Raw genomic sequence first — 26,868 nt, 5'->3', positions numbered from 1 at the left:
CTAGACATAGTTAAACAACATACAGTGTGTAGACACAGTTTAACAACATACAATATTAGACATAGTTAAACAACGTACAGTGTCTACACATAGTTAAACAACACACAGTGTCTAGACATAGTTAAACAACATACAGTGTCTAGAGATAGTTAAACAACATACAATATCTAAACATAGTTAAACAACATGCAGTGCACGTGTCTAGACATAGTTAAACAACAAACAGTATCTAGACATAGTTAAACAACATACTGTGTCTAGACATAGTCAACCAACATGCAATATCTAGACATAGTTCAACAACATACAATATATAGACATAGTTGAACAAAATACAGTGTTTAGACACAGTTAAACAACATACAGTGTCTAGACATAGTTTAAACAACATACAGTGTATAGACATAGTTAAACAACATATAACATCTAGACATAGTTAAACCACATACAGTGTATAGACATAGTTAAACAACGTACAGTGTCTAGACATAGTTAAACAACATACAATATCTGACCCCACTATGCAGTGTGGTCAGCTCAACAACTTCTATGTATTTTTGGAATATATAACGATGTCATGAGTCTACCATTTATTGTGTATATATTTATGTTGTATATGACGGGCAGTGTTAAGAGGGTCCCAGCTATGGTGAATGAAGTATGTTGACGTCATGCTGTTTTTAGTTTGGAAGTGATTGTATGTTGTGTTTGGAAATGTTATCGCATGTGGTAACTAAAGGATAAGTCGTATCGTTTACTTTTTGCGCACTATAAACATATTGACAGTAAGGCAACTTCATATTGCACTTTCTGGACTCGTCTGAAGGCGTTGCCTGGATGCTCGGCAGTATAGCAGGCATTTGTGTAACAGCTAGAGTTGTGTACAAAGATTGCTGGTCAGTTAACCAGAAATAGTCTACTTTAAAGCTGATGCTTTATCGTCAAGGGAGTAGGCAGGTTGTTTATCAAAGATGGCATATGGTGGACTTGACTTGAGAGATACGTGTTGACGCTAGAAATGAGCGAAGACAAATGGCGTACTGTTAGAGTAATGGTCCAGTTAGAGAGGGCATGTGCCCGACTGGTCTGGAGTGGTACATCATCCAGCCAGGAGAAGAATCGAATCGATTCCTGAGATATGCAAGTACACAAGCATGGGTTTTCACAGAGTGCAGTTACCTTCGATTGTGTGTTCTCGGCCTGTCTGGAGTGTGTTACCTGTTCGGTAACGCTGCAATGTGGTTTCATTATTTCATTTGATCAGCTACAGAATCTTCACTGATGTTTGTATCATATATTCCCTGAATTGGGTTTCACAAACGACACAAGTTTTAATTTGTTTTCGCATTTTCTGAAGGAAAAGTAACCCTTCAAACAATACAAAAATGCCATGGTCTTGTTTCACTCTCTGCACCCAAAACTCTCGTGTCCCAATCACAAGAAACAACGCAGGTGATGCCATTTTCAGATTTATACCCCATACCAATGTCCAGCTTGTCCCTTTAGATATCTTCAGCAAACAGTCCGTGTATTGTCTCTGATAACAGCCTCGCCCCCCGCCCCCAGCTCTTGATAACAGCGGATCTCACGTTTGTCTGACTCTTGCCAATTGTCATTGAAAAATTCACCGAAAAACAGCATTAATGTTCCTGAGCAGTCACACTTCTAAACAAACATCTAAATATTTACTCGTTCATGCTGTTTATCAAAAGGATGTATATATAACTGTATATCCTTCTGTCGTTGCAGACATTCCTTGTAAACATGCACGCCCTCTGCCTACTCGTCAGCACGTGTCTATGCCTCAGTTTGGCGCAAGATGAAATCGTGGATCTCACTCACACATTTGGGAAGAAGACGATCTACTGGCCGGGGAACCCACCGTTTAACTTTTCCAACGTATTCCGTTTAACGGGCACTACCGGATATATGTAAGTAATGAGTGAGTGAGTTTAGATTTACGCCGCACTCAGCAATATTCCCGCTACATGGCGGCGGTCTGTAAATAATCAAGTCTGATCAAAACGCTCCAGTGAAGCGATGACATGTGTCAACCAAGTCAGCGACCCTGACCACCCGATCTCGTTAGTCGCCTCTTGCGACAAGCATAGTCGCCTTTTGTAGCAAGCTTGGGTTTTAGAAGACGTGTTCTACCCCGGATCTTTACGGGCTGATATATATAAGTAGTGGGTGGGGTGAGTAATGGGTTTGGGTGAGTGAGTGAGTGAGTGAGTGAGTGAGTGAGTGAGTGAGTGAGTGAGTTTAACACCTCCTTCAACTACCTTTAGAGCAGGTCTTGTCTTTTCAAAATGTCGTGTCTTATTGCCTTGTTTAAAAGAACAATGGAGGGGATTCTGAAGAAAGTGGTTCGTGGAATTTATGAATCAGTTTTCTGTATAAATAGTGCCTTCATTGATATTACTATACTCAAAAGGACCTGCTTTACAGGTAATACGGTTTAACTTTAAAAAGTGTCAGTTTGCCTTTATGATAGCATTACTTCCACCCATACAGTTCTACAGTTGCGCATCAAATGACGTTATTGGTTACGTTACCAACACTTAAAGTACCTTTACTTCACAACAGCATTTTCTGACTTTAAACGTTTTTCCCGGGAAGATCCATGTTATGATTTTCAACAAACCATTCTTGTCGACAGAGCCGATTTGTGGAACTCTGCTGTCAGACTCGCTGGATAGGTTGATGCATGTCGTCGTATGCCAGCTGCGTAGATAGATGCGTAGAACATTCACTGTAGCCTTACTTCAAACAGTACCCTAGTTTCTGGTATTTACCCTATGGTTTGCGTGATCAAGACGCGACCATCTGCAACAACCTCATAAAAATAGTCCGACATAAAACAATGAACAAACGGCACAACATAGAATAGGATAGCGGATAGGAGAAGCAAAATATCTGTGATTGTAACGGTGATGTTGGTGTTGTACAGAGCGGAAGCCAATGCCTTCCAGACAGCTGAGCACAGTGGGACTCACATGGATGCTCCAAGACACTTTTGTCCAGACGGGAAACGTATGCACGAGCTGGACATGAATCGGCTGTCAGGACCCGGGGTCGTCATCGACGTCAGAAAACAGTCAGAAGCCAATCGTGATTTCCAGGCCACCGAACAGACTTTCAGAGATTGGGAGGAAGAACATGGTACAATTCCAGACGGAGCTATCGTACTTTTCAACTTTGGCTGGGATAAGTTTTGGCCCGATAGAAAGCTGATCTTTAATACCGATGATGTCATGAATCCTTCCACTTTCCACTATCCTGGTGTAAGTCTCAATGCGACAAAATGGCTGACGAGCAACCGGAAAGTGCACGCGGTTGGGGGTGATACTCCATCTCCTGACTACGGTCAATCCAGTTTGTTCGAGACGCATGTGATGTTGCTGTGTGATCATGGGATCATAATCCTGGAGAATGTAGCAAATCTAAACAGTATGCCAGCAACGGGAACGAAGGTATACATTGGCGCCTTGAAGCTGGAGAATGGCAGCGGAACACCAGTCAGACTGTTCGCTGTTCCTATGTCGAGTGCGTCTGTAGCCAGGTGTTCTGTGTTGCTGTTGGCATTAATTTTCTCCTTAAAAGCATTGTTATAGTCAGACTGACTTGCAATTATCCAACACCGCTCACCCTTACATGGTAAGCTATCGCCCGTTTGGCTTGAAAGAGGAACGGTGAATTGCTGTCGAAAACTAATAAAAGTTTAATAGTCATTGAAACGCTGATCATAATCAAAACATGTCTAAAATTCTATCATTGAAATTATGACACAGCTCGCTACTAGTTGCGAGGGAGGGGTGACAGAAAGGAACAGCCAGGTGTGCGAGAAAGGATGGAGACAGCACAGCACAGGTAAATGACTTAATAACTTTGTCGGCACATGTGCACGTGCCAAACGTACACCTGGCTGTTCCTCTCTTTTCATTCCTCCCTCGTAACAAATAGTGGACTATGTCAAAAATGTTGATAATGGTTTGTTAAATAACATTTTAACAAATTCTGCAAAAAGCTGGTCAATTGTTTTGATAACGACTACTATATAATAGCGCTTCATTGAGTATTACACGTTTATTCGTTTTCGAGTTGGTTTGCAACTGACCCACATTTGAGCCAGGCAGACTACAGGTGTAATATCTAGAATCACTGGCCATTCGCATGGGTTACTACTGTAACTACTTTATACTCACTGTTTTGTTTTGTCCAGTACTCATATGAGATGTTTGTGTTAGATAGTAGATTAACGGTAGTGTTCGGCTTTTTTGGCACAGTTAATGCGAGCTTATGTATAAACCAGAACCTTCAAAGCTCCTCAGAAGGACCATTAAGGTTAATATATACGAATAAACAATACAATTGACATGACTTTGTTTTTGAACATTGAAAAATAATCTATTATTACTAATTATTGCTATTATTACTATTATTACTCTGCTATTGCGCCCGTACTTTATATGCATGGTACCATGTTCGATATGCTAACATTGACAAACTGTTTCTTTACAACGTGGTATATAATATATCGCCAGATATCCCTTCTTTAAGATAAGCAAATGTAAACTGAAAAGCCCGATTGAAGGCAAGTTTTCGGAATACCACAAAGCTTAATTGGCCGTTATACTGAAGATATAGCTTCCCAGAGAGTTTCAATATATAATGTCCGGAAACCATTGGCTAACTCACACCTTTCATCCTTCAGGATGGGTCTCCACTATTGCTGACCTGAGCCAGGTGCCTCTTTTTTGAACATGTGCGAAACAATACTACAAAGACACATTACTGCTCAGATTATGTGTATTACAAATTATGACACGGTACATATTCACACAAACTGAGTGTAGTCCATCATGAAAGAATATGCAAGGACGTGCGTATGTCTTTTCGCCGCTTTTATACCATATCAAATTCAATACCCAGCGTTAACGTTTACAGTAACTGGAATCATGTAAATGATAATGCTATGTAACAGGACAAACCCTGTTGTATTTGAACTGAATCTGTTTCTCGTTTAACATTTAAATTTAGGGATTTTGGGTGTTGTTTTAGGTTTTCTTACTATCAATATATAAGAGGAACACTGAAATAAAGATGAAACACTGAATTCCAGCTCAGTCCACAGCATTTTGAAAGAAAGAGAAAATATGAAATGTCAGTTCGTGCTACCTCGTACCTTAAAGTATACTTATACATATATAGAGCAGCGTTTTGAACCGATAAGCTTATGAATACAAGTGAGATCATGGTTTCATATATGTGATATGGTGTTGATAGACTAATGATCATGTTAGTGAGGGAGGGAGTTTGTTTACACCTTAATATATTCTAGCGATATTAGCGGGGATAATAAAACGGCTTCAAACATTGTATCCATGGCCCCCGATGGGGAATCGAACCCAAGTCAATGGTATGACGAACAAACTACTAAGCTATCCCATCGCCCCTTATCAAAGGCTAAGATAATGACACCGGCTTAAACACGGAGCAACCAAATAGCATGGTTGTTTGATCGGCATTCTAGAAGTTGGTGACTCGAAAATGAAACATGCAACTTTATGGATGACAACTTCTTGTTTGAATATAGATTCTTACATCGTTATCAAGCTAAACGTGACATTTAGCATGATAATGGTCTAAGAATCTCCACCGAAACGTCGGTCTAAGCAGTACACAAGAAGCTGTCATGCATCAAGTTTTATCTTTAATTTTCGAATGGTTGATGAATATTTAGTGTTTGACAATACATCGTTTTTGTACAGTCGGAATGGTACAGTGGTGTTTAGTACAGAGGTCCTATGACTATGGCAATGGTTAGTAGCCTTTATATGGTGCTAAGGAGACAGTGAAAGATGTACACTGTCCACACAATGGCCACTACTACATCTGCGCGGTGGTGTCTGAAATATTTAAGTATCCAGCGTTAGTGAAAGCATTAGATGTCGTGTCTCCGTGGCTGGCAGGGATGTGGAGGTGGACAGGCTTGCCGTCGTTGTCGTTGCTGTAGTTGGCTCGGTATTTGCTTTCATGGCGGTTCACAGCACGCCTAAACAAAATCGCACCATGTTTAGTTTGGGCCATTAAAACATAGTTCATACGCTAATTAAATGAATATGTTTTACGCCTTCTTACGATTAAAAAGTCCATCGGCTTTACACATGGTACTAATCTGGAGAATCGAACTCAGACTTCGACGTGACTAGAAACGTTAGGACTGTTGGTGGTACATCATCCCTCTTACTAGTGTGCATTTGGACATGTCAGTAATAACAGGTGCCAGTCACGCCAGGATGACGAGAGCATTCAGTAATAGTTTCTTAAAAGAAAATCGTATACTACTGTATCGATACTATTGTATACTTCCAGAAACATCATTAGTATGTTAGTGAAAAGCATCCCTTGGTGTAAATTACAGACAAATGTGACTCACACAAGTTGCTATGTGTATTACGTACACACAAAATGTAACCCTGAGAGAGTGTGAGTTTGGTTTAACGCAGTTTCAACAGTATAGCAGTTATCACATCAGTATTTCCTGGGAGGGCAAATCCCAAAGCGATGCTTTTCTAAGTGAGTGAGTTTAGTTTAGTTTTCTCTGCTTTTAGCAAAATTCCAAAAATACAACAGCGGGGAACCCTGGAAATGGGCTTCACACGTTGTACCCATGTGGGGAATCAAACTCAGTTTAAATACATATTAAGTGGTCGAATAAATGTCTGGTGGCAAACGGTATCAACATGCAGCAAGCATTACCTGTGGGAAACCTACTCCTTTATACCAGATACATTCAGTTGTATTGTTTATTGTTTAGCCTAACCCACATGACACAGATGATACGTAACGGTACACACAGCAGGGGTCGCATACGTACCTCCACAGGAGGGTGAAGATCACCCCCATCAACAAGGCGATGCATATTCCTAGGATTATTGCAGCTATTGTGTCTGGAAGATACAGTAAGTGAAAATGCATTACATTGAATATCAATGTATTATTGATATTGATTATTTGTAAGCAGTAACAAATATGGACATATTCAAATAGAACAGCCCATACAAAACATAATGATATCTGACCAAGATCATAGTATGTTTTTAAACTAGTCTAGTCTTATGTGACCAACATATGCTCACCTACATAATAACCATGTCTGCCAAATGAGCGAAACCTTTGTTTAAAGCCGTAGACAGATGTGTGAAGGTTTTCTGTGAATGATCAATTCTGGACGAGACAATCAAGGAGCATCGATCCACCCCAATGAAACCGGGTGGCATGCAAAAACCGACGCAGTGAGCCTGACCACCTGGTCCTGTTATAATAAGTCGCCTCTTACGACAAGCAAGGGTCTTTGAAGACCAATTCTAACCCGGATCTTCACGGTCACCTTCATCTAGCCGTCAAGGCAAGAATGGTAGACACTCGTGCGTGATAACATAACATAACTTAAACAAATCAAGCTAATCCGACGGTATTATTTTGAATACTGGTATACGTGCTGTGTTCTGGACCTTATTTGTGGTGTTTTCCCTGAGTCTTCCTAACATTTGTTTTTGTAATTCAGTTACACATTCCTTTGTTCGCATAGGCGGATACAGAGGGGGTTGGGAGGCATCAGGGTGCAGACCCCTTCTTCTATCCTGAGATTTTATTACATGACATTGAAAATGAAGTGTGCAAACCTCCTATTCTCAAAAAGCCGTGTCCGTCCCGGTCCGCAATGCACATAAATCAAATATCGTGCACACTGGTTGTTTAGTATGCTTATGTATGTGACAGCGATATGTTGTTGTCATTGTTTCTGGCACGTACCGGCTCGGACTGATCCAGTGACGTACTGCTGATCCACAGCCGCTGGGGAATTCTCTGTCGAAATCCTTATTGGGTTGGGTAGATCGGCTGAAATAGAAATTGAACCAAGATTGTCAGCGATGAACATGCGGCCAGTGTCTTTCACGTTTGTCCCGTCGAAAGCTGGTTTCCATGGTATTCCCAAACATACTCTTTAGAACATCTCATGTCCCAATAATTACATTTTGAAACAAACAGCAAGAGCTGTGCCCGAAAACTGACTCGGCTTTAACTCAGAATGTCGGCTCGAAACCGGCACACTACACAACAATTGGTCCTTCAGTTCCTGTTAGCAGGACAAGCATTATCAGTCGTACATAAGGACGTGGAACGTCCCAATCCCGTCATATGAAATGAAGTAAATATGACGTTGACGTTACAAGCTTCAAATAATGGCAGAAAAAAATGAGCAATGTGTGAAATTGATGTGGTCCCTTTCGGGCTAATAGAAGAACTAATAAAAGACCGCATGCAAAACAAGTACCTTTCTTCACCTGCAGTGTATAAGGACAAGTCGGAGGATGTACATACATACATCAAATGAGTATACTTACGTCGAATACAGTCATGACCTTGCCATCCCTCTTCACAACCATCTGCGCATGCGCCAGTAGCTGGGTGACACTTGGACCCCTTGGCACAGTGGCCGCACCTGTACTGGCAGTCTTGTCCGTAGGTGAGGCCGGGGCAACCTGGTTCATATTGAGTGTGTGAGTGTGTGAGTGTGTGAGTGTGTGAGTGTGTGAGTGTTTAACTCCGCTGTTAGCAACATTCCAGCAACAACATGGCGGAGGACACAGGAAACGAGCTTCACACATTATACCCATGTCGGAAATTGCATCCGTGCGAAGGCCTTAAGCCCTACTCTACCCCACCGCGTCCGGGCACACCGTTATGTAGATGACTGTGCATGTACAGCGGGTGTTGTAACAGCCCGGTCCATACTTCAGTACACAAGAATGCAGTCAGCGTCGGAGTCAGCAAATTACAGGTAAACGCACCATGCAGTTCAGCCTTGACTTTGCCACTCGATTGATGTCGGGTATTACAACAATAAGGTACATAGGATGTACCCGGTATGATAAGTAGGACGACTTAGACTGAGGTGTGTATCCAGGATAAAGACGATGGAAATCGAATTCTTGTTTTGCCCTGACGTGTGAAGGCTGTGACGGTTACGCCACATGTAATTGCAGGTGCATATCACGGTCGGATTTCGAGTAAATATTTTACCACCATGAAAACATTACATTCATCCCTGGATGATAGTAACATAGATTTGGTTTAGTATCGGGCTCATCCACCCATGTGCCCATGCTGCTGGTTACTGGATGGTCTGGTCCAGACTCGATAAATTACAGGGGGGCGCAATATAGCTGGAATATTGCTGTAAACAACATGATAGGAGAGTATCGTTGTTGTGAGAAGCTACTCGCAGGCATGACAGGTTTGCAGTGTATGCATGTTGCCGCATCACTGTGGCGTAGATCGATGCTCTTGGTATCAATCACTGAATTGTCCGTTACAGAGTCGATTGCCTACAGACCACAGTCAGCTGGAAAACTGTGGCGTTATCCATCAAACAAACTATTAAAAGGCTTACTCAAATTGCATCTGGATCCCAACCATCCCTCCTCACATGCTGACGAACAATCACCGGTCACATGGTCGCATGGGCCTTCCCCAAGACAGTGGCCACACTTGAGGCCACAGTTGTGGCCATACGTTTGTGACTTGCATTCTGGAACAGACAGTTCATGTAGCAACATTATATACCATCATGTATACAGGATGTATTTTGACAAACACAAACATGTTCCACTCGCTATAATTGCTTCATAGAAATGTCTCGGTTAATGCATTTACCATTAAAGTTAAAAGTACTGACTTGTGATACACAGAGGACCAGACCATCCAGGGTCACATCCAGAAGGGCACTGTCCAGTATGTGGGTCACAATCTTCTTCACCCCGGCAGTGGCCGCACCTCGTACAGTTGTACCCATGAGTGTTCGGGGGGCATTCTGTGGGAGAAAGTGTTCAGGGTTCAGACGGTGGTGTAACAGCAGTCTCCCATACAACCAGTAGCAGCAACAGGTTCGACTGCTGGCATTACCCATATCAAGAGCTTTAGTGTCCAGGTGTAAACAGCAGTCAACAGCGGAAAGCTGAAGTTTCCTGATATATTTTATGGTAGAACAGAGTTATCTGCCTTGATGTGCACATGAGCATGGCGGGTTTGGTCCTTCTTGTTTCAGAACTGGCTTGGGACGGAGGGACGACCTGGTAGTTACAGCGTCCTCTATCACACTAATTCCGTTGTAAGTAATCCCTCATGGGCGCAATATAAGCAGCACAGTGCTGGTATTCCCCGACGTGATATTGCTGGGATGTTACAGTAACTAAATAGGCGTCAAACCATATTCACCCAGTCAATCTAAAAGGTTGGCTGTAGCCATACAAGGCAGGTAAAAGGTTTTTTGATCCGACTGGATTTAAATTTACTTAATACTTTTATGAAAACCCATATTCCAGCTCTCAACACAGTGCTTAAGTCAAGACCGGAGTCAGTCTTGTTTCATGACATTCAATGGTGACATTATGTTGGACATTCGTGAGAGCGTGTCTATAAGTCCCAGGTCCTGAAACATTCTGCTGTTGAATTGCCATTTGATTGTAAGCCTCATGTTTACACATTACTCATTATTAATGATCTGGTGTGACCATGTACTAATAGGAGAGATTGTCCAAGGCGTCACAGACAGGTAAGTACAATGTAGACAGGTAAGTGCAATAAACATCACCCCGCCAAGATGTTTCTCTTTTGCTGACCAATAAGGGGTCATTTTTCACATAGCCGTTTGTCTTGGTCCACACTTACGTATGTCACACCTCACTCCCATCCACCTGTCCTGGCACCTGTTTGGACAGTGTCCAGTCCCGACATCGCAGGTGTCCCCCTCCTGACATTGACCGCAAGGCGTACAGTACGGGCCATACGTCCCTTGAAAGCACTCTGGAACAACACGCTGCATCGTTGTCATCCACGGTAGAAATACAAAACACGTGTCCACATTTCTGTAAATCTACATCCAATGTGGCACATACATCCAAACTGCCATCACTTAAGGGGATTTCTAGAACACAGGGATGGAAATAACTTCAAAATTGCTAGTTCAGTACAGTGGCACATGTAAAATGACTCGCCCTGATAATCCGTCTACTTCTGAATTTGTAACCTGTTCCGAAGCTATCCTAACTCTGTTGCTCCTGCCAATGCTCTGTCAGTCGGTACCACATGGAGTCATTACCGTTAGACCTAAATCATATATGGCACTCTGTGGACTGGTGCGACAGTATACTCTATCCTGCTATACTCCCCTTACCTCTGTCACACCTTTCGCCGACCCAGCCAGGCTGACATATACTATTGGGGCAGCGTCCTGTGTCACCGTCACATGTTTCACGACATCGTCCACAGGGAGTACATTCAGACCCGTATGTGTTGTTGCCGCACTCTGTAACGGAGGGAGATAACTCTCCGTCACATGTAATACAGTTATTAACCTAAGGTAGGTTTTTTGGGTTGTTTATTTGTCTTAGTGAGTCAGTGAGTCAGTGAGTCAGTGAGTTAGCTGGTTAATACTGGTTCTAACATCCTTGAGAACTAACCAACCAACTAACTAACACACGTAAATGTACGTGACACCCGGCCTGTCACGTGAAATATTTATATTGGCGTAGTGTATATATTCATATCAACTCGAGCGACAGAAATAGTTTTTTGATTAAAGGCCTCGCTCGTCTTGGGTTCGATTCCCTACCGTCTTACCCTCAGCACAGAGAGGTCCGGTCCAGCCACTGTGACATCCGTGTGGGCACACTCCGCTATCCTGGTCGCACGCAAGGCCGAACCTGCAGTGACCACACACATCCGTGCAGTTTTCGCCGTACGTGCCTTCATCGCAGGCTGCAAAAGAAAATAGGTAACAAAACTGTATACCTTTTAATGCCCCTAAATAGCTGTCTTTTCTAATTCCGCCTGTGTACATGACTCCCTCGAATAGTTCTCCCTTATTCCACATACGGGAATGTGGGATAAAATCGGAGCGAAAGTGATTCCCCAGGAAACACATATTTCCCAGTTTTGAATTTCCGCTGTCCACTTTGTGTATGATATGCAAATCGCAACCCTCAAGCTTAAATGGCTGCTAATGGCCTAGATTTTCGATGCTCTCTTAGCGCTAAGAGATTACTGTATTATGCTTTAATTGTATAAGTGATGAGAGGTTGAAAACATAGCTAGGTGGAACACACCTAGACGCTAAGAGATTACTGTATTATGCTTTAAGTGATGAGAGGTTGGAAACATACCTAGGTGGAACTGACTCTGTACTAAAGATATACTGACGGCTACTGAGAAGTTGAAATTATACGAATGTGGTTTTGACCCAACGCTGAAGAGCATGCTTAGGAACTGGTGATACTTACGAAGGTGGAACCTGAACTCTGCGGTAAAGTTATACGACGTGACCTGGAAAAAGTTGATCGGATACTTTTTCTTTCCTTTAAACTGCAGGAAGGGTTTTGTCCTCAGGTCCCCTTCCCTCCCAATGCTGACTGACCCCTGGCCATCCCAGGCGACCCAAAATGCCCTGTATTCTGTGCAGTTCAGCACCGTCATCAGCTTGTAGTTCCGGAACGTGTTGCAGGAATAGCAGCCCTCGATGATGCCGGAGATTCGGTGCGACTTGGTGACACCCAGTGAAATGAAATAATAATTTCCTTCTGTAGGTGCCACCTTGATCTTCTCAGTCAACAGGATGTACACGTTGCCGCACGACTTCACTTGGAAGGTCAAGGACGAGTGACCACCGACGGGGACGCCGAAATCGTTGCCGAGAACAAATTTGGCCTTCCCGTCCGTCTCTGTAGTAACTAGGCGAGCTGAAACTCAGACGTTCAGAGTATGTGAGAAACAGGCTGAAATATGTCCGCCTACACCTCTGACTTATAACACGTGACGTACGGTCATGTCGTAGGGCTCACCATTTGTACCATCGCCATCAGCTTGAAATGGTTCTGAGGAAATCGGTTACCCTAATACTTCTGATATTTCTTAAATGACCATATCATGCGTATCATCACACACATATTATTACTTAACGTTTTCCTAAGTATGTATAATGGTGGGTTGTGTGTGTGTGTGTGTGTGTGTGTGTGTGTGTGTGCGTGCGTGCACGTGCGGTGCGAGTGGTTGATTCAACATTCTGGCTTTGAGGGTATTTACATGCTACGTTTTACAAAGAGCAGGGTAGCCAAACCTGGTTGGGGGGGGAGGGGGGGGGGGGACTTCACACGTAATACCCTCTTTTGGAAAATCGAATTCGGATGGTGAGCGAACGCTCTAGGCTATCCCCACCGTCCCCTGACAGGAAGAGGTTTCCCAAATGCGTTTGTAATAGTGCAAATACACATGGCTGCAGATCATAATACAACATTGCAACAAGGGAGAGTTTCACACGGGGTTTCTGAAAACACTACAGGGAATCACAACTATATTTCATTACTATAACGAATGGTACACAGTGTTTACAAACATATTCATTTGTTTCGTATCGGTAATATCACATATAAAATAGAAAGTAATATCTATTTATGATTTCAGATACGTAATGCGATATGACATTCGACTAATATTCCTTCTCTTTCTCTGTCAAGCATCTGTATGTTACCTACCATATGAAACATTCATTATCCAGACAGATGATGTATGGGTTACAAAAAGCATCAGTGCCTGGCCTTAACCAGTCTCTATTATACACCAACGTACCCTAAAAGCAATACGTAGACGCATATCCGAGTGAAGACAAGGGTTAAGATTGATCTCCTGCCTCTAACGCTTGCCATAAGAGACGACTAACGGTATGGGGTCATCAGGGGACGCTTTCTTCTCTTCTAGTCGTATTCCTAATCAAAGTCATGATGCCACCAGAGTTTCTGACTCAGCCATGGCCAGGATAGTGTCCAGTACAAACAACAACGTGTATGAAAATGAGTAAATGATGTTTGAAAAGAGTAAAAGCAGGAACACCATCTACAGAACATTGAACACAGTTGATGATTCTCTCTTGTTTTCAATCTGACATCTTGATTTCAGATACTCACAGTACGTATTCTGAAGGCTACCCGTGGTTTCTGCCACATCGTATGCGTCGTTATTGATATGTGACGGTAGTAAACTCACCTGCATGCACGTGCAGCCAAACAAAGCTAGTTACAACGACATATGCAGCCACCAACGACACACACATCGACGACATGTTCCCACGGCGTTTGACAACAGTACAGCTGATAGTTGAGACTAGTTTTCAATAATGCATGAACAATCGACTGTTCTGTGTGCCAGAAGGTCAAATGAAAGCTTGACTTCCACGTGATAGCATCGTCTACACACGTGAGTGAAACGTTGCACGTATACTGGAGTGTTTCAACTGGCTCTCAGTACTTGTGTCGCCGATCTGGACTCGGGTACTGGGGGCCGTGTTCGGAAGGACGGTCAGCAGGCGACGTCCAGTACAATACGTACGGCATAGTGTCTGGCTGGTCTACTTGAATCGTAAGTACTGATATGTTTCTCAGGACCTAGTATTGTTTCCTTTGTGATGCTTACTAATGCGTTATGTCAAGTAGTGTTTCCGATCACGTTTTTCACAGGTTTTACTGTTAACTGCACTAGGTAGTAAATACCTGAAAACAGGCGTACGCCTTTGTAGAACATTAGTTCTCGTGATTTGCTGTTTTAGATAACTTGAACTGGCAATAATTTCAGGTAGAGGACACATATTCGTGGTAAATCAAATATATTTAACTTTATATTTTGCACACTTTCAAATTGAGACGTTTAAATCGTGTAGAATTTAAACGACATATTTCAAATATTGAGGCAAGATTTTTGTGGTGTGTGCAGTGGAGCTATTTCTACTTTAAATATATATACTAGTCATCACCAGCTGGTTCCCACTGAAATCGTTGCGGGGATCTGTGATAATTCAAAGCAGATTGTGTCGGGCGTTATCCCCCAAATAGACCTCTGTAGACAAGTCCTCACTCACAGTTATCATGATATTAAATATACCAAGTCACCAAACTTGACCCCTGGACTTATTAAACTGCCAAGACGTGCAATAATTTCAGATCTTATCGCTGGACTTCTTGATTAGTGCCACAATATCGGAAGAAGTAATACATAATTGAATATATTGATTTTTCGAACATAAACCAGTTTTCCTGTATCATGTGCCGCACGCGAGCACGACTTAGCGTTAAATACCTTCTGATACATGCCGTATGTTTCTACTGGCAGACATATGCAACTCCTATGACGGGTGTTGTCATCAATCACGTAACCACGCAAACGGATGTTTAGATACTATATTGTTAACAGGCATAGTTGCGCCAGTGGGTGAGTTTACAGGAACGTACACACGGACGCAGACACACTGACAAAGACAGACAGACACATACACACACACACACACAGACACAGACAGACACACACACACGCGCGCGCGCGCGCGCCCATTACCCTTGCACTCTCGGCAAGTGTAGTACTAATAGTAACAGAAATAGTCGGCTCATAGCTTTTCACGCTGCTTGCTCACGGTGCTACGTACATTGCTATCCCTGGTCCCGGTCATAGGACACTATCATTCAACTCCCGGGGATCATAAAACCATGCTGCCTGCTAGACGCTATGAAATAAACACTCGCACTGCCAGCACATCCTCACGTGTACCCATTTTACAGCTGGGTCCAAGGATACTACGCAAAGTGCCCACCACTGGACCCGAACCAATGGTCCTTCACCAAAGATCGAACCCAGGTCTTCAGCGTGATATGCAGACACCTTACCACTGCACTGTTGCGCCCCCGAGCACCTGTCTCCCTGCCCTCACATCGAGCCCTGCTGGGGAAACTTAACGTATTAGTGAGTCACTCATTCCTCAGCAAAACTCTAAATATATAACAGCATCTGTGAGAAAGGTTGGGGTTAATTGAATAAATGAACAATTTGAGATAACATGGGTGCAAAAACACGAATTTATTGTCAAGCGTCGACAAGAATCAAAGATATGTTACCATGGTTACAGAAAGACTGTCTGAAGAATGATGGTACCTTATACCAAGTCGCCAATGTAAATTGCACAGAATTACTGCCGTAAACATGCCAAGTTAACGTCCCTTAGATACTGGCACACTACACGATTTGTATGTGAGCTTGAGATAAACGATATGTGTGAGAGAAACTACAGAGACGAGTTGATCGTATGCCCCTTTGGAAAATACACGATCTTCGAGGTCTGCTGGGGAAATTATGAGTTGGCTACTGCAAACGTCATCAGAAGCGTGATGCTCAAACATATCCCCAGTGGAATGTCCATTACTCCATACCCTTAGGCTATCAACACCTGGTGTCCGTATTAACATCATGGTGTAGATCATAACCACTAGAATATCGTCATTAATATCCAGGTGTCCGTTATTAAAACCATGGTGTCCGTTATTGCCACCAGGGTGTCGGTTATAAAAACACGGTGTCCATTATAACGACCAGTGTAGCCGTTATCAAACTAGGGTATTCATTTTTCTCACCAGGGTATCCATTTCAAAACCATGGTGTCCGCCATTACCACCAGCTAGGGTTCCGTTATCAAAACCACTGTGTCCGTAATTACCAACACCCAAGTGAGATCAAACTCGACTCGACTGGGATGGGTAAGTAGGTGAGTGAGTGAGTGAGTGAGTGAGTTGACACATCAGCATTGAACACAGGACAAAGAATTATTCAAAGAGATATTGAAACGCGAACGTTTATTGTTTAACAACCACAGACTAAAATATGTGACTTGAATGCGATACTGTATAAGATCATTTAACAAACAGTATATTATGTTATTTACTTACATTTAGGTTTTTTAAGGGCGTTTTGAAATATTCAATGCGATTTAATGATTGATAATTCCGCTTTCATTGGGAGTTTATTTACAGGTGGTAGAATTAAATATTCATGCGATCACATGCCTGTTAAAATAAGCATATAAGTGTGACGTGATACAGATTTTCGATTTTGTTTCAGTTACAATGTGTACGTATTCGTGTGGGTTTTAAACTGCATTATGTCTCCCGGTATCACAATATACCCTTGTACATCCAACCGAAAGAAATTGAATCTCCTCGGCCTGCCGCTGTGTGGTGTGTCCTTGACATCAATATTCCTAGTTAGTTGTCTCGTTCCATATGACGAGAAATGACGAGAACTGAAACGTGTACGTCAGCGACACACATTCATGCATTAAAGTGGCACGTCTATAACATATATGCCTGCATGCATTAAAGTGGCACGTCTATAACATATATGCCTGCATGCATTAAAGTGGCACGTCTATAACATATATGCCTGCATGCATTAAAGTGGCACGTCTATAACATGTATGCCTGCATGCATTAAAGTGGCACGTCTATAACATATATGCCTGCATGCATTAAAGTGGCACGTCTATAACATATATGCCTGCATGCATTAAAGTGGCACGTCTATAACATGTATGCCTGCATGCATTAAAGTGGCACGTCTATAACATATATGCCTGCATGCATTAAAGTGGCACGTCTATAACATATATCCCTGCATGCATTAAAGTGGCACGTCTATAACATATATGCCTGCATGCATTAAAGTGGCACGTCTATAACATATATGCCTGCATGCATTAAAGTGGCACGTCTATAACATATATCCCTGCATGCATTAAAGTGGCACGTCTATAACATATATGCCTGCATGCATTTGAAATAGCGAGTCTTGATTTTAGCAGTTTTGTTATGATCATGGAACATAAGGTAGTTGAAATTCCATAGTGTCACAATGAGACCTACGTTTTCGAAAATCAATTTAATAGTTTGATAACTTTCAATGCATGCGAAAAAAATAGTTTTTAGAAAGTGTTATCCTTCCAGAAAGCAATATGGTTATATTTTAAAACGTTTATGCATATTCATCATATCGCTCCATAATCCTGTTATGAAAGGTATGTAGTATTTTATAGTGGTATGACCTTGGCACCAGTAGAACATGGCGGCATTAGGCATCAGTGAATCCTTTCGCTTGATAAAAATACATCAAGGGTATTCAGGGGATGTGGAAATACAGTATAGACTCAACATCGATTGACCACGTCAATGGAGCAACAATTATGTTCCCAGTCGCTGGTGAGATTCGAACCACGACCGTTCTGGTCCGAAGACGAACGCAAACCCACCGTCAAGCTGACTAGGTAAGGATTTCATCTTTGAGATGACGCCACGCCTTGCTTTATTTTCCACAACATTCTACAGTCTATATATGCCAGGTAGTTTGTAAGTTCCATCCTATTTCATAGGCCTTCATTAAAGAAACCCCAACATTAGCCGCGGGACGCCTTTTCGATTTAAGTCTCAAAGAAGAACCACTTCATATTTACCTTCCCAAACAATGGGAGGTAATCTGGTCTTGTGTGCTCAAGAATCCGCCTGCCTGAGACTATCCAATGCTTTTAAACAGGACAGCATCCCATATACTCTTAACTTTAGACAATCTTAACACGAAAATTGGTTTCCAGTTTGTAAGGACTTTGAGCGTTGTAAAGTGTAATTAAACTTAGTGGTGGTGGTCTAGTGGTTTAAGGCCAATGTTCAATTCCCCATATGACCTCCATGAAATCAGTTTTGGGTTGTATCCTGTTGTGGGAAAGCTTTGATTTTCCTAAAAGCGAAAATATGCCATACTCGTACCCTCATATAGGAAATCCCCGTGAGTCTATCTGTCAACTAAACATCTACAGATTCTCCCGTAATGCTGACAACTTTAACAGGCGAAAATTGCTTCAGCGGGAATGAGGCTAGTTGGAGCAATTAAAATAGCAATGTTACAAGAACACCATCATATAATATACCAGACAGCCTATATCATTCTATCCTGATTAACATCTGCGCTGCCGAGGAAATCACTTAGCCTTTCTTGTCTGACATCTCTCTTCCAGTTTAACTGAATAAATCAAGGCATAACGCTAAGTGGTTTTCACCAGCGCGTACTTGTCTTCCTTTGTCAAGACGCGGGCTGAAAGTCTCAGCGTACCAATTCCTGCCGAGAGAAGGATCCATTGGTTTGGCTCCCTGGCACGGTTGATGCTCGTAAAATATTCCAATTGCATAGGCTGGTGCACGAGCTATCAGTCACTGGATTGTTTGGTCCAGAGTTGATTATTTAAAGACTACCATCATGTAACATAACTGAACTATTTATTGCCAAGACACGTCAGCACCAGCAGAGAGGAGGCTCCTTATCTCCAGCGTGCTTTATCATTGAAATTACCTGACCCGAGAGTGTCAGGACATGTTTTAAACCACTCGCTTACTGCAATGTGGAAGTCATCCAGAGGCTAATTGGAGTTACATTCCTCCCAAGAGTTCACTGTCGTGACATGCGGCCAAATAAATATCAACTTGACATAGAACGGTGGCTTAAAGTGGAGATCTACTCCACGATACAGGTGTTCATGTACACTGGCATGCAGCCAAGCTTGGCTCGACCGTGTAGTGTATGGTGATAGCTGCTAGCTATATCACGTACGGACCTCACAGACTGCTGGGAGTAGATGAGGTAGACATACCAGGAACAAAGACCCAGGGCTTTGGGGGACAATCACACAGGAGTCATGCCACACGCTGTAACCAACTCCAGAGTCCATGAGCATAGGATCAGTTGCGTACTGACGCGTGTGTTGTTATAATTACGTCTTGTTAAACGGCGAATTCAGCAAAATTCCAGCTATATGCATGGGGGCGGTCTTTAAATAATCTATCTGGACCAGACGTTGACACAAATTGGATGCGATGGCATGTGTCAAACGAGAGTCTGACCACCCTTGCTCTTACGACAAGTGTGCAAGTTTGGGTTGGTGAAGATCAGTTGAAAGCCGATCTTTACGGATGTGACACAGGAGTCCGAATTTAAACTGGGAGTGCTGTGACATGTACACAAGTAACCAACTGCCATTACGCTTTTTATTGATTCTATTTCTCTAGGAGGAAGGATTGTTATCAACTACGTTTTGATGGCCCGGCCTTATATTTACATCTTTGTTTATCGCCATTTTCATTTTCACAATTTGGAGCCTGAGCCAAAATGGATTGTAATTTACCATTTTCTTCACCATAAACTCAGTTTCACAATGCAGGTTTATTTGGTGTTGGAAATGAACTCTTTTACGTATTACATTGTTAATCCTCGGAATCTATGGGATGTATTTAAGTAAGTACGCATGAAACTTAACGCAGAATAGGACTGAAGTTAGTCTGTCGCACCGACCCTGAAGCAAAATATATCCAAGAAAGCCCATGCAAGTCTAGAAAATGTGGCAAGGCTATATTCCCTTTAGCCTCAGGTCTGAAAGAAAGGTCCGTGGAAAGTCTCAGGGCTCCATTTCATTATATTATGTTTTTTAACTATGAACTTTTTTCAGCAGAATATATGTTCATTTCAGAGACTGGTTGTTGGTATAGACTGAAGTAAGCCTCCGGCGATGAGCTATAATATTGATGTAATGTAGCATTGTGTTTTCCTTCTTGTCTAGTAACAAATTATTCTTTCTGTAAATCACTTCTGTATTTGGTTTTCGATTTTGCTTGAACATTATCATGTTGATGTCAATTACTGGAGAGTCCGGATACCTATGACGATTTTACTGCAGCTTCGATGTATTCACATGCAAACCAGACTGGTTACCGGTGTGAGCACTTTCATCGGCGACGATAGCAACTGTCGGGAGAAGTGTCTGGTTGCATACAGAGAGGCCAAGTCTAAACTTCCGTAGTTGATATAGTTATAAGTTGGCTCTGTCTCACCAACACAAGCGGGGAATCTGTCTGCTGCCCTAACGCTTCGCAGCAGACCCTGGGAACCAGGCTGGGAGTTTCCATACCCATAGTTGTCCACCATAGAAACAACTGCCAGTCCGTTCCGTACAACAAGGAGGTAGAGAATTGGTAAACTCATTTGTATTTACATATTCGTGATGAATGAATTTACTACACCAGAAGCGACGCTGTGTTTTAGTTTTTCCAATGCGTATTTTCACCTCACACTGAGCCCTATATGCAGGTCAGTGGGAACGCTGGTATTATATATAGGGGTGATAATCCACCACATCCAGATATACCCTTCTGAATATTTGTAACAACTTCTTCTGCCATGTCTTTTCGCTATTTTACATGATCGGGCCATAATAGGACGCCGATTTAATTAAAAGGTAATTTTCAGAAACGTTCATCATTTTGTGCTCTGCTCCCGAGCTCACTTCTAGTCGTGATATGTTCCTCAGTATTCTCCCCCGTCTCGGTCCACTGCCCCTCTCACCATTGACAGAGTGTGTTAAAATGGTTGTCTCACAAATATAAATGTCATTCGCAGAGGCAACTGACGATTCCTGTAATATTTTCCCTCTCCCAAATAGTGCTTTCACATTTTCTTTCTCACAACCTAATCGTGGCGAGTTTCCTGTGATTCCTCCCTGGTGCATTCAGCAGCATCGATCAATTATAGGTTCAGCTTTTCTATGTACAAATGTGTTTTTATTAAAACGATAGAATACAGTTATATGTTTTGCAAACACTGTGTGCTCCAGGAGAGGTATGACAGAATAGAGTACATGGTATAGAACAAGCACTCAAGACTTCCTACTGCCCGTGCTTTGCAAGGCGTGTGGACATACATCGCGACGTGCTATAAATACAGTCACAGGTCTTCGTGTAGTGGCACTACGTGTCTTACATGCACCCCTACATACCATTATTAGACACACTAGCACTGCTGGTCAGGTACCAATAACAGGCAGTGAAACCTGTAGTGACTGACACACGGGGAATTACCGTTCGTTCGTAAATATACACCGTTAAAATTCAAACAATCTGACTTTATATCCATATCATGTATTTTGCCACACCCGTGATCATGAACCATAGAGGTATGACATGAAACCAGTTACACTATGAAAGGGATGAAAGTTACATATGCGCTGCCATTGTCTTGACATTAGAGTTGATGTGCTCTTGGTGGCGCCGATAGCCCTCCGTACTTTCTTGCCTTCCTGCTCCGCTTCCTCAAAGGCCTGCCTCTCTGTTCTCGATGTTGTTTGCGACGTCTCCTGTTACCAGATCTCATCCTCGTCCAGGTCTTTGGAGTTCTCCTCCTCCAGGTCCTCCTTTGAATAGCTCTTACCATCTGGCTCAGGCCGTTACTCCCCGGGGACGATGGTGGTGACCCGGGCATGGAGCCGAGGGATGAGCTGCGTCCCCGGCTGTACCATCGGCTGTTTTTGTGTCCTGGGGGAAGAATGTCACTGTCCTTCATCACACTGTCCGCACTGCTACCTGGGGGGCCAAAATGAGACCCTGGGGGGCTAGGAGGGTGGCTCTGGGCCCACCCCCCTGGTGGACTTCCTCCGCTGGGCCAGCCAGGAGGGCTGACCAAGATGTTTACCGGACGGGGCGGGGAAGGAGGGAGGGACATGGTTTCCGGTCGACTTCGGGACAGTGCAAGGTATTCTTTCTCCGACATGATGTCTAGGCATTGACTGCGGCTGAGGATTGTATCCCCGATGCGGCACCTTTCTTGGTCGTCTACCCAGGGAGGACATGGCGGAAGCTCTGAGAATGCACCTGTAATAAAAAAACGCCAACAGGATAGTTTAATGTATTCGTGACCCTTGATACTGATAGTGTAACACTACGACAGTACGTTTGTCTATAAAGTATTGTCAACTATACTTAGTTATATAGACCATAGTGTTTTAAGGTTGATGACCAGTGGAGGTCCGAGTTAGAACTGATGTTCAGTAACCCACGGTTGCCGTATGAAGTGACTAACGGGATTGGGTGGTCAAACTCGCTGACTTGCTTCACACATGTAATCGTATCCCAACTGCGTAGATCGATACTCGTGATGTTGGTCACTCAATACTATCTAAATATGATGCTTAATAAACTATTACACGAACAAAATAGCTTGATACGCGCCTGACGAAGCTACCTTTGCTGAGGTTAACCTTAACTCCCATTCTTTAATATTGCACTAAGGTTACCTTAGTGATTTGCGATCTCCTTACCGCTTTGTGAAAGGAGACCCAGATTGGTAAAGGGTATTCTAAGTTATACTGACCTCCCATGACCTCTGCTCCTTGGACACAACCTGCGAATATAAAAGGTAGTATTAGACATTTGAATATAGTATTGGCACGTCATCTAAGAACATACTGAGTGAGGTAGGTATAATCCTGAATGTCAACACCACGATATCATGGTAGCGTGTGGTCCTCTGCGTAAAGCTCACTTCACGAATTAGTTAAACATCTTCGAGCTCGGAGTTGAGTCGAATCGGGGCTGTGTTTGTCAGCTTGACTCCTGAGAGTTTCGAGGATTGCCCACAACAAAGCACATGTGATGCATGTGGTCTCCTCTTAGGCAAGTGAGTTTGGGTACCCGGTAAGTCAGGTAACTATTCTAGCACCTCACACTCGGCTCAGGTTACCCGGGGTAATAATAATCAGATTCTTATTACAGCGTCCAGGGAGCAACTACTTAGAATTATTGTAGTAATTCTAACGTAACAAGACATTGCCATAACGCTCTCCCTTTGCCCAGGAAAGTCATCCAAACAAAAAGGAAAGAAAACATTTTCATGAGTATAACAAACTTCTGTGATGGAATCTATTACGAGATACCGATTGTAAACATGTGTTTCTCTGATTCACTATTTATCTCGTTAATGGAGTTTACAGAATATTGTCGCTGTTTTCACGGACTGTCTGTGCAATATAAATATTTTATCTTATGTGGAGTTTCCGTCATGACAAGATATGCAAACAACCTCTGTGGTTCATTTTCAGGATTTGCAATACCGTTTTGTCTTTCAAGCAAAGTGCAATGTATTTCGGCAGATACTACACGTTGAATATGTGGTGCGTGCTATGTATTTATGAGTAATTCTACATGGTGTTTGAGAAAGGATGTGCGCTTCCGGTACCTACGGTGGCACCCCTCACTCATGACAAGGGAACGCTGAACGCTGGAAGCCTGCATGGGGTGCGTCACATCTAGAAATGTTAAACACATGTCCGCCATCAAACAAGACTGTTTCACCCAGATCTCCAGTGTTGTAACTATGTTCAGTGTTCACACAATTCTGGAGTGTAAGTTATCTGTAACTTATCTGAAGAGTCACATGGCAGTCCCTGGAATGTTAACAACTCCTACCTCTGGGCCTCTCTCTCCCCGGAGCCTGCAGTCTCAGAGCTGGAGGGCCCGCCTGGCCATACACCAGCACACAGTACACCTGAAGCGGATAAAGTGAGTGAGTGATTTGTTTGTGTGAATGAGGCGTGTGTCTGCATATCAGTAAATGAGTGAGTTTAGTTTTACGCCGCTTAAGCAATATTCCAGCGATATCACGGCGGGGGAATATGACAGTGAGTGAGTTTGGGTGAGTGAGTAAGTGAATGGGTTTGTTTAGGTGAGTGAGTGAGTGAGTGAGTTTGGATGGATGGATGGGTAGTGAGCGAGTGAGACATGCATGAGTAAGGTGCGTACAAGTGAATTTTGGTTTATAAGTGAGTGTGTTTGAATGAATAAGTGAAGTATGAATGAGTGGAAAGTGCGTGTGAGTTTGGGTGAGAGAGTGAGTGAGTGAGTGAGTGAGGCGTGAGTACGTGAATGAATAATCAATCATGTTTTAGCTGTTTCAACCACTGGGTGAGCTGAGAGACGAAGCATAAACTTATTCCAGATGAATGTCCAGACAATAGTTAGATACTGCCCTGTCAGAGTCGGAGTTTGAAACTTTGGACTGTGAAACAGGGCTCTTCAGCCCCTACAGACCTTCAACAAACCCTGGTACGAGTATATGTCATAACACAGTACTGCCTTCACTACAGGATGTAACTCATTGCAATCTGACGGATGAATAATGAACGTTGGAGTGTTATATATTTCCGTTATCTCCACAAACAAACTGAACAATGGGGAAATATCTGTTTTAGAATCATACGGAAATCAATGTCCACGTGCATGTGCCAGGCGAAATAATTCGACCTGCACAGCCTCATGTGTACATGTGCTTGTCACAGCTGACCTTTACATAATGTTGTAAAATTAACAATGAAAACATATTTCAGCAAGATAACACTAAATATAGGGGTCGGAATTATTTGCAGAGAAAATATGCCACACAGTCTGAGAACACAAAGATGATGGCACATGGCCTCCAGCTGCACAGCGTCTGTGACGTCTTCAGAATGCTGCCTCCCTCCTCCGCATCAAGGGAGGGACCCATAAACAACTGGAACAACTGGTTGCCCACGGCAGCATTTCCTGCCCATGCTTACGGGAACAATCAACATACAGTTTCATTCAACATGATGTTATGAATGAATGTGACCATTAGCACGAGTGAGTGAGGGAGCCCCTACAACACAATATTCCAGTGTCATCACTACGGGGACACCAGATATGGGCTTCGGACATTGTATCTATGTGGCGATTAGCATTCTAGGAATTGGACATATCACTGTATGCTTAGGATGGAAATATATGAGTTGCTCAAAACTTGATTAACTTCGGAAACTCAAACATATATTGGTGTCTGTCACGGGAGAGGTCGCGTCGGTCTGTCGTTTCTACTGCAGTCTCTTAAAAGAGAGTTTGACGCTGATGTGAACAGTGTTTCACGACGTGTCAGCTAACGTTTCACGTGAGCCTATGTGGGGAATCGAAGACGAGCCTTCGGCATGACGAGCGAACTACGCCACCCCACCTTCCCTTAATACTGGAGCGGAGGGCCAAAGTGACTGGCGTACACATTTACCTTTTTGGTGAATCCCACGAATAGGGGTAAGGTGTTAACAAACCAACGACTGAAGGGGTAATATGGGAATCAAAATAATGAACAGTGGATCCTGACTCTGCTAAGGGAGCGAACGCTGCAAGTTCACCGAAGAACGTAGACCCCAGGCAAACAAATTTTATGACATAGTTTCAGTTATATCAATCCCAAACCTCAATATCATTAGTTTGTAATTAGTTAAAATTCACGTATCAAGATTTTAAAGTCAGTCTTTAATAAGTTTTGCATGGTAAAAGAATAGGAAACTCAATGTCTACGACACGTAATATAGATTGCCACAGACTTCAGGCACTTGCTCACTCGGGTCGCATATTACACCAGGATCGCATATTACCCAGCAGATTGTGTCTGTTCCCAAACAGCACAATTAAAGCCTATAAACACGCGACAAACATCGCAGAGGGCTGGTTTTGTCCACAACTAAATTTAACATCAGTGAGTCATTTCTCCAAAACGCGTGTTACAACCACTGAGTTGCATGCTCTTTGTTTAGACAATTTGACAGATGCATTAGAGGTAATTCACAGAGCATGAAGTAATACTTGTCACACAACCTAGTTTAGCTGTATCCTAGTATATCACTATACACATACAAGAGTCCCCACACTGTGGTTACATTAGATCCTGTAGTAGGCTCACTTAAACAAAGGATATCACGCACTTCAAATCTGAAGTGTAACTTGCTGTACCGTACACCAACGAAGTGGCAAAACATGCTCTTGTGTCCACGCCCCCCTGGAATCATGTCAAAGAAAACGCATCAATATTAAAACGAATAAGTGATGTAAAATAATTATATCAAAGTATACTTACGAGAGCAAATGCAACATAGAACACGGGTGTCATTCCAACACCCTGACGAATGATCGATGCCTCAAGCTCGGCGCTCTATCAATAGGAATACAAGCCGAGTGTGCCTGGTAATTTAAGGAGAATACACACCAGACTTTAGCGCCAACTGGCCATTTATAAATTCTAACTGCCCACTTGTCGGAAATGACTGCGTTCCGGTTACAT

General features: G+C 42.9%; 3 protein-coding genes across 3 annotated transcripts; 1 reads left to right on the top strand and 2 right to left on the bottom strand.

Annotated features, from left to right (window-relative positions):
• Positions 1 to 1,764: 1,764 nt before the first annotated feature.
• On the top strand, positions 1,765 to 4,366 carry LOC137296884 (isatin hydrolase-like). Its single transcript, XM_067828769.1, has 2 exons — positions 1,765 to 1,931; positions 2,951 to 4,366. Exons 1-2 carry the CDS (start codon positions 1,765 to 1,767, stop codon positions 3,612 to 3,614), a joined length of 831 nt encoding a protein of 276 aa, XP_067684870.1. The 3' UTR covers positions 3,615 to 4,366.
• Positions 4,367 to 4,791: 425 nt separating this feature from the next.
• LOC137296595 (multiple epidermal growth factor-like domains protein 10) lies at positions 4,792 to 14,348 on the bottom strand. Its single transcript, XM_067828407.1, has 11 exons — positions 14,104 to 14,348; positions 12,348 to 12,803; positions 11,689 to 11,826; positions 11,243 to 11,374; positions 10,738 to 10,872; positions 9,746 to 9,880; positions 9,461 to 9,598; positions 8,412 to 8,549; positions 7,819 to 7,905; positions 6,881 to 6,953; positions 4,792 to 6,055 (listed from the first exon to the last, which is right to left on the bottom strand). Exons 1-11 carry the CDS (start codon positions 14,177 to 14,179, stop codon positions 5,890 to 5,892), a joined length of 1,674 nt encoding a protein of 557 aa, XP_067684508.1. The 5' UTR covers positions 14,180 to 14,348; the 3' UTR covers positions 4,792 to 5,889.
• Positions 14,349 to 21,505: 7,157 nt separating this feature from the next.
• On the bottom strand, positions 21,506 to 26,868 carry LOC137296893 (uncharacterized). The gene is made up of 4 exons (XM_067828779.1): positions 26,665 to 26,868; positions 24,207 to 24,285; positions 23,113 to 23,142; positions 21,506 to 22,613 (listed from the first exon to the last, which is right to left on the bottom strand). Exons 1-4 carry the CDS (start codon positions 26,695 to 26,697, stop codon positions 21,988 to 21,990), a joined length of 768 nt encoding a protein of 255 aa, XP_067684880.1. The 5' UTR covers positions 26,698 to 26,868; the 3' UTR covers positions 21,506 to 21,987.

Source organism: Haliotis asinina, chromosome 9 (assembly GCF_037392515.1).
Source record: "Haliotis asinina isolate JCU_RB_2024 chromosome 9, JCU_Hal_asi_v2, whole genome shotgun sequence".
Lineage (NCBI taxonomy): Eukaryota > Metazoa > Mollusca > Gastropoda > Lepetellida > Haliotidae > Haliotis > Haliotis asinina.
This window is presented reverse-complemented; position numbering and strand designations above follow the sequence as displayed.

What these genes read in the sequence shown, in the direction of transcription:
- LOC137296884 (XM_067828769.1), top strand. Translation starts at nt 1,765, where the DNA reads ATGCACGCCCTCTGCCTACTCGTCAGCACGTGTCTATGCCTCAGTTTG. An exon ending in ACGGGCACTACCGGATATAT is followed by an intron (nt 1,932 to 2,950) that starts GTAAGTAATGAG and finishes GGTGTTGTACAG; the next exon opens with AGCGGAAGCCAATGCCTTCC.
- LOC137296595 (XM_067828407.1), bottom strand. Translation starts at nt 14,179, where the DNA reads ATGTCGTCGATGTGTGTGTCGTTGGTGGCTGCATATGTCGTTGTAACT. An exon ending in CGGACCTCTCTGTGCTGAGG is followed by an intron (nt 11,375 to 11,688) that starts GTAAGACGGTAG and finishes CCTCCGTTACAG; the next exon opens with AGTGCGGCAACAACACATAC. An exon ending in TGGTCCTCTGTGTATCACAA is followed by an intron (nt 9,599 to 9,745) that starts GTCAGTACTTTT and finishes TGTCTGTTCCAG; the next exon opens with AATGCAAGTCACAAACGTAT.
- LOC137296893 (XM_067828779.1), bottom strand. Translation starts at nt 26,697, where the DNA reads ATGACACCCGTGTTCTATGTTGCATTTGCTCTC. An exon ending in GGGGAGAGAGAGGCCCAGAG is followed by an intron (nt 23,143 to 24,206) that starts GTAGGAGTTGTT and finishes TTATATTCGCAG; the next exon opens with GTTGTGTCCAAGGAGCAGAG. An exon ending in AGGAGCAGAGGTCATGGGAG is followed by an intron (nt 22,614 to 23,112) that starts GTCAGTATAACT and finishes TTTTTATTACAG; the next exon opens with GTGCATTCTCAGAGCTTCCG.